General features: G+C 30.1%; 1 protein-coding gene across 3 annotated transcripts in view; it reads left to right on the forward strand.

Annotated features, from left to right (window-relative positions):
* The window catches only part of Pu (GTP cyclohydrolase punch), a 28,781-nt gene extending 21,333 nt beyond the window's left edge, over positions 1–7,448 (forward strand). For all 3 annotated transcript variants that reach the window (XM_085954196.1, XM_085954199.1, XM_085954198.1), the window contains exons 5-7: positions 1,863–2,028; positions 3,604–3,720; positions 7,177–7,448. In XM_085954196.1, coding sequence (XP_085810322.1) covers positions 1,863–2,028; positions 3,604–3,720; positions 7,177–7,306 — 413 coding nt within the window. In that variant the 3' untranslated portion in view covers positions 7,307–7,448. The remainder of the gene's footprint in view (positions 1–1,862; positions 2,029–3,603; positions 3,721–7,176) is intronic.
* Positions 7,449–8,793: the final 1,345 nt, after the last annotated feature.

Consider the following 8,793-nt stretch of genomic DNA (forward strand, 5'->3'; position numbering starts at 1 on the left):
TTTCTTATCTAACATTTTATATTAAGAACGTAACCATAGGTAATACACGTGGGTTACAATTAAATTATTACTACGGCTGTTTGATAAATTGATATGCTAGACAACTTTATTCCTATCGATATGAAAAGTGGTAAAGAAAATGTGTGATCATGAAACATTATTACGTGTGTACTTACAATCACTTGACTGGAAGTATTTTATTCGCATTCAAATAAATTACATAATAAATATTATTATGTATTCGATTCGTAACAATTGGTTTGAATTGACTGATAGACTGTAGTGATTTATTTAGTCTCACCCGTTGAAGAGCAAACTAATCAAAACCAGTTTTTACGTAAACGTATAAAGAGTGATATGATAACAATATATGACACACAAGTAAATATTATTATTATAAATTAAGTAGTGAATATTATTATAAAGTCAATCAAAACTATTATTATATTTAGATTTCATAAACAAATTAAACATTATTTTGGTCGTAACAGAGATGTTCTATCTCCTACGACGGGTCTAATCTCGACAGGGTTTTTACTTAGCACAGAGTAGTAATACCATATCGTAATAGACTCTTGGGTTTTCACCGCGTGTACTTCTTCCTTCTTTTCTCAACGTATCGATCTCGGTGCAGAGGTCATTATCAAGAGATATGTGTTATGATGAAGTGTAGTGTAGGTGTATGCATGCAATCGTCGCTTTATCTATATCTTAGGGTACTATGTAGGGATTGCAATACCGAATGAAAATCTTAATACCGGTTTTTCGGTATTTCTTATTGAATACCGGCATTAATACCGATATTTCTTAAACATTAAAAAAAAACAGAAGTAGGTGCTGATCAATAAAAATATAGCTATTAAAAACTTTTAAAAATATTATTTTATAGCAAAAACCTACATACCTATATTTATTATGTTGACACTTAAATAATTGTAGAACTAGGTAGTGATTTTTTACAAATAATTTGAATATATTCATAATTTTAACAAAAGCCCTCAAAAGTTCATGAAGTGCAAATAAGTCCGGTTGCAGGAAAAGCTTCTTAAGTTCAACGCTTGTACAGTCATCAATAATTATAGAATAATTGAACATTTTTGTCATGGATGTTTTCTATTTCGAAATAATATTATGATCATTCATCGCGACAATTACTTATATAAATATATTTGATGAAATTTGTTTTATTATTTTTTCATCTCTGTTGGATACATTCAATATATTTGCATTTTAGCAGCACATAACGTATAATTCATTTTCATAAACGTAAACGAGTGTGCTTTCTTAATACCGACAATTCCGCTATTTTGGATTTTTAAAACTTTTTTAATTTAAAGATTTTTATCAATACCGAAATACCGGTTTTGAAGTAGTATACGTAGGTACTGGCAGTATTTAAGGCGAATCATTTTTTTTACATCCTTCGTTGTTGACTTTTCTAATAACATATTATTATATCGAGAATCGATAGTTTATTATGAGATATGGAAAAATTAAATATTCAAAATCAATTAGCTCGAAAAATAAATAGACAACGCATCATTCGTGAAGGTTTCAGAATAATATATTAACAAAAAGGTTATTTTTTGTAAGGTTTTAGAAAATCAATTAGCCGTGCAATTTTCAATCAATGTTATAAGTTTCATCAATGTTATAACCTAACATAAATGGAAAAGTACAAACACTCCACTTTAATTAATTCATATGGTTATTTTTATTTTACTAAAAACTAATTTACGTGCCTACAACCATATCGTCTTTAGAATAAAGCATTTTTATTATGGCTGAGAGATTCAGTTACCTTGTGTATTTTAATGTTAAAAATATAGTTTCTAAAGAATAGTGTTTTATGAATATTTCAGAGGTACTGAACGACGCCATCTTCGACGAAGACCACGACGAGATGGTGGTGGTGAAGGACATCGAGATGTTCTCCATGTGTGAGCATCATCTCGTGCCGTTCTACGGGAAAGTTTCCATCGGCTATCTGCCTTGCAAGAAAATCCTGGGACTGAGTAAGCTTGCAAGGTGTGTTTTGAGATTCACTTATTTAATATGCATGGCGAACATTTTATGAACAGTCTGAAGATTATCTACTTTGTGCTAAAGATTTCAAATGAAATACCTGCCTAATTATCTACTTAAATATGAAAAAAGGTTTTCATTACTTCTCACAATTAGACTGGAACAAACCTCTCCAATCGGATAAAATTTGTCCTGTGAGCTGGGTTACCAAGCATTTCGGATACTTATTACTATTTATACCGGGTGAATAATTAGATTTTTCTAGTGATAGTCGATTTCATCGAGCCTGCACTTATAAGGTACTAACTATTTATATTTGAGGCTTTAAGCAAAGAATTTTACGTCACACCCCCTTGATTTTTCCCTAAAGTTACTTCCCTCAAATTCCTAAGCATTTAATGATTTTTTAAAAAATCATTAAACATGTGGGTGAAATGAAACAAAAGAAATATAATAAAATATAAATTAAATATAATAAAATTTTAGTTGTAATAGCTGTTTCTGGACAATGTGGAAATTATAATTATATAATTAAAGTAGAGGTTGTGATTTAAGGTCAAGAGTTTTGGTTTTCTGGAGAATTTCTTTTAATATCTCCATGCCATTTATTTTAACTGAGAAATTTAATACTTATATTATTTTTAGGATCAAAGTCGAGGGTTTTTAAGTTATATGCGTCATTTTTTTAACTGACGATTTTTTCAAATTCCAATTGCAGTCAGGAGCTCTATTTTCCCATTTCAACCTTTCTTTCTTATTATTGCCTAGTAACAATTTATCGTATTCTTATTAATGATTTCTCGAGAAATGACAATTCGGAAAATATATTTATTGAGATTTCAAATTGACATTTTCTGATTAATTTTCGATAATTCTCGAGACGAGATTTCACGACCACAACCTAAGTTACATACATACTAATAGATACATACATACTTCGTGTGTATTTCGGTAAGTAATTATTTATTATTATAGTTTTCCAATTATTATCCAAATAAATCCAATGTAGATTTTGAAGAAAATATTATACCATGATAAAACCTGAATATTTTCAGTGATAATGAAAAAAATATACTAAGGCTAATGATCACGCTAGCTGCAAAACTTTCCACATAGCAGAATAAGTTGTAGCTAAAATCAAACTGGTAGGTATCCGTGTAAATTCATTTCTCAATTTGCAAATTTAATACTTTGAATTAATGTTACAAGGTAAAAACAAGTTTTATTAAAAAAGCTATCATTATTTAGATGGCCAATCACGTAAATTGACAATAATAGTGCACAAGTAACAGAAATGAACTATCAACAGAAAGTCGCCAATTTTATTTACAGATGCCAACTTTTCTTGTTCTTGAATTTCTGTGAAATGTTGTGATGAAAAAAAAAATCTAAATATGAATCCCCCTCACTCTGTCAAAACTATTTGCATGTATTATTTATTAATATTATAAGATATAAAATAAATCACAGTATAAGTGACGACATAGTGGAAAGATTGACAATAATTTATCGTAATTCCCATAAAATATAGAAACTGTGTGAATCATTACCTAATATAAGAGTTATATTGAATTTTAGGATCGTGGAGATATTCTCGAGGCGTCTCCAAGTCCAAGAGAGGCTGACGAAGCAGATTGCCATCGCTGTGACAAAAGCAGTTCAGCCAGCCGGTGTCGCCGTTGTTGTAGAGGGAGTGTAAGTTTTCCCCATTTCTGTTATCTCAAAATATTTATTTATTTATTTAAGAATACAAAACATTGTGAACATAACAAGTTCAAGACATACACAACATGAGATTTACATTATAAGTCAAACATTACCCTCACAAGAGAGAAGAGAATATAGAAAAAAAATATATAATAACAATAATAATAATAGTAGTAACCAAAAAAAAAAATAATCAAAACATACTTAAGTACAATTTAATACAGAAAAATATGATTTTTGAGAACGAAAAACATACAATTTTATACAGAAAAATACAGTTTCAAAAACAAAATGCAAAGTACATCATTGAAAATGTATATGTCTTTAGGGAGCGCATTTACTAATCTTGCACCCCTCGCTAATGGTGCCTGATAGGCTTGACACGAGAAAACGGTTCCAATCCAGAATAAATCATGGCTGCGACCACGTAAGTAATTGACAGGCGCATGGAAATTCAAATTCATTAGGACACCAGGATTGGAAACCATCCCTCGCGATAACAGGCATAAGTGTTTCAACAGCAGAAGAGACCGACGAGATTCAAGATAGTGAAAAGAAAGCCTGCCTTGTAGAAAGGCAATCGGAAAGTAATCATCTGACGAATTATCGAAAGGAAAATAGTTAAATGTTTTAAAATAAAGACATCGAAGAAATTTCTTCTGGACGCGTTCTAAAATAAGCTTATAGGAAACCTCATAAGGACACCAGATAATCGACCCATATTCAAGAATGCTACGCACTAATGAGCCGTAGAGTGTACGTAATACATTTGGATTCTTGAATGTTTTGGATTGTCGCAAGATGAATCCTAGAAGCTTACTCGCACGTAGAGCCGTGGAAGTTATATGCGAGTGAAAAGATAATGAAGAATCAAAAATTATCGCAAGATCTTTCGCCTCAGATTGACGTTTTAATGAATTTTTTGACATAATATAATTATATTTATATAAAATATATATAATATATGATATACTGACTTTTATGGGTTTACGGATATTAAAAATGATACATACTAATGAATAATAAAGTTCATGTATTTTAATCCCATAGGTTATAATCACATAATAATTTTATAAGTAAGAATACAATATAACGGTTATCGGTTTAACGTTCAATACAAGAGAGCCACCGGTTTGGTCAGATTTGCATATCTGCTTCTGATTAGAATTTGCGATAAAGATCTAAATAATCATAATTACTTCCGTCTGGCGAGAATTGATAATGTGAAATGACTGATATGAACAAAAGAATTTCAACTCCTTCCTGTCGGCGAGAATCGATGGCTAACTGATATGGTATGAATCTCTTGAGAATTGGTATTCAGTATATTTTTCAGTATAGATAACATGATATAAAATTGGATAAAAACAGAAAATACAACAGACAATTAAATCACAAAATCAATCACATAAAAAGTTACAGTAAAACCGGAATGGCGTCAATACACGCAACATCCTCTGTTTCACTCTGGTATAGTGTTGAAACTCTTCCAGAGAAAGCATATATTACAAACTACATAAGTCATAATAATAATACATTAAATTGGATTGATTCCCTGAATGTGGGGACTATGGCCCAAGAGGTGTCGAAGGGTGGAGGTAGGCTGTTAAGATTCGCTATAAATAGTGCACGCTAAACTTTTTTAGTCATATGTATTTGTTTTTATTGAACTAAGACTACAATTTACAGATGGTGTTAGTTAGTTTTTAAAAATCAATTAAACCCGGCCTAAACGAAACCATAATAGTTTTGGTCTAATTTGGGCAATACGACAAAATTGTGCACACTTTTTCATTCATAGTTATTTGTTATCATTGGATTAAAATACATATTACACAATATATTGTTGGTTATTTTTTTAAATTCATTAAGCCCTGCCTAAACCAAAATATAATAAATAAAAAATATTATTCTATTTATAAAATATTCAAAGTTATGTATGATTTAATTGCATAATTTTAGATATTTTATAGATAGACATGTATTTTTTGACTATTTTCTATTATGGCTTGGTTTCTCAGGGTTTAATTGAAACTAACCAACACTATCAGTAAATTGTAGTTTTATTTCAATGAAAACAAATATATATGTCTGAAAAAGTTTAATGTGCACTGTTTATGGCGGATCTTAACAGCCTACCTCCACCCTTCGCCACTCGTGTCAGTGTGAGGACTATATCCAGTCGAACGAAATTGAGTAATCATAACCACTCACAAATAGGTGCAAAGTTAATAAATCTACTTTGAGCTACTCTGCCAATTTAAATTTCAAAAATTGTATGATCTTTGAATAAAGATTAAGATTAATTTACTTTTCGATTGTGAATCCTTCGATTTGAAGATGATTTCTTCCATTTGATAGCGTAAGAACTTGCAACATTGTGATAATAAAAATATATGTAGGGACCTACTTAACATTGCGTCTAATATACAAGAGCATTAACTCATTTATAATTATTACTATATCTACTATTATATTATAATAAATATAATAATATAGCTTTAAATTGCTTTCAAACAATGGCAATAGATGTTGCAAAGATTAGAAACGGATAAGTATATTTTTATAATACTTAATATTTTTTTTCCTATACCATGTACGTTTCTTGCAAACATTTCGGATAGGTAGTAAATTACATACAATCGTGGCCCCCACACCCTGAAGTGGACTCCCAGGCCGAGATGTTTACCGAGCCCCCCTACATATCGATAAGGGTAAAGGCAGTGGCTCTACAGCAGCATTTCCCGAATGGTATTCTGTGGGACCCCAATGGAATGTTTTTTTTGTATTTTTAAATAAATCCAATTCGATTATTGTATTGTAGGCACTTGACATCATAATTATGAAACATTTATCGCGACCTCCTTTTGTAGTAACCAAGAAATATGCAAACCCTCACCGTATTGGATAAATAGCCATTTTTATTGTTATTAAGAAACACACTGAAAATTAATAGCTATAAAATAAAATTATATTTACATGTGAATTATCATGTAAATCAAACATCATAATATCAGATCAAATTGCGAGGTACAACTACATATTTTCAGAACGTTAATATAGGTTACTGTTAGAATATATGTGTGATCTGTGTTTATCTCACTTAGCTAGTCGACCCGCTACGCCGGGCCCCTAGAATAGGGCCTTATCAGACCCCCCCCCATATGGGGCCCTATCAGTGTTGCCAACCGTACTATAATTATAGTACAATACTATAATTTTGAATCCGCGAAAAATGTAAAATACTATAAGTTTACGCAAATAGCACAAAAATACTATAATTTTGAAGGATTCGAGACGAAAAATGTTCCTATACTATAGTTTTTTCAGAAATACTATAATTTTTACCCTTTTGTACTATAATCAACATAGAAAAAGATGGCAACACTGGGCCCTATACATATAACTCTCCTATGATTTTAATTGATGTATTTGAATTTCCAGGCACATGTGCATGGTGATGCGAGGAGTCCAGAAGATCAACAGCAAGACCGTCACCTCCACCATGCTGGGAGTCTTCCGGGACGACCCCAAGACCAGGGAAGAGTTTCTCAATTTGGTCCACTCCAAGTGAACAGTTTCCAGTTTTACCAACACAGCTGAGATATCACATTAAACACCCACACGATATTATTATATTATACACGAAATGACTTCATCATTACACATTGTATTCTCATTAATTAATAGGTCGTTCGCACTGCTATCTTACGTATTTGTAATCAAATAATAACGTATATATATATATTTGATGTATATATATATATAAAATACTGAGAACATCTGTCTATCAAATATAAAGATGAATACAAGAGCTGCATGTAATATTTTCGGTCAATATAAAAAAATGTATTTACTCAAAATGTATAATCTTAATCGTATGTGTGTAACAGAATTTATATACGGTTTTTTAAGAATTTGTGATAATCTTGAGATCTGCTTTGCGTAATGATGAATTTATTCGGATAAAGAGGCATTTTATTTGACCATGCCCATTATAGATACTTTATAGGACACAGGATTAATTTAAAATTGCAAGTATTTGACGAGAGACAATTGGTTTGATGTGTGACGGGAACAAACTGTATGCATATTATGAATTGTTGAAATATAATTAACATGGTGTTACGATTCACTGTGTATTTTAAAATGGGTGATAAAAAAATCCTGAAAAATAAAAGGAAACATTTAAAATTTTATTTCAACAAATCATAATGATATGGAGTGTTTATTATTTATAATTAAAATTATTTTGTTTAAGTATGTTAGGTTTTAACATAATTTATTTATATATATTAAGTTACTTACTTTGGAGATTATCTATAAAATAAAACTGTTATTATTCGTAGGCTGACCACAATTCTATGCTATATTTTAAGAAATGGCTGCTTTTAATATGGCATAGTTAGGTTTATTACTATTTTAGCTTAGACAAATTTTATTTATTGAAATGAATAAATCATTATAAAAATACTTTTTATGTTTATTTTTGTATGTGAGATTTTGAGAATGGTGATATTTTTGTACTATTTACACTAAATCACTCGAGTGCATTTCTCTGAATTTAAATCAAGGAATATATCCTAAAATTATGTAATTGATCATGATATTGTGACAACGAGAAACAAAATATTATGTCTTTATTCAGGACCATGAACACCCAGTCTTGACAATTCAATATAAAACTATCGATCCATATGGTAGATGTCAGATACATTTTTAATATATGAGTACTTACCTTACATGATAATATTATATGTATATTGAAATATTTAATATGGTTACCAGTAAACTGAATAAAATAATATGTTGGTATACTAGAGAGAAAGATTCTTTTGCGAAAAAAATATATAAAACCAAACCTTACTCTTCCTGAAAAAAAATCGTATCGCTAGTATACGATTATTATAAACATCACTATTAATAAAACAAGAATATTATTTATTGGTAACTTAGTTTTTCCATTCGTATAAATAATTTGTTTTCATATTATCTGACTTTCCAATTTAAAATTGGATTGTTATAATCTATTTAAATAGTCCCGGAAACAACAAATTGTGT

Source organism: Rhyacophila brunnea, unplaced genomic scaffold, assembly GCF_057557595.1.
Source record: "Rhyacophila brunnea isolate RB1 unplaced genomic scaffold, BYU_Rbru_1.0 scaffold_4, whole genome shotgun sequence".
NCBI classification, from domain to species: domain Eukaryota; kingdom Metazoa; phylum Arthropoda; class Insecta; order Trichoptera; family Rhyacophilidae; genus Rhyacophila; species Rhyacophila brunnea.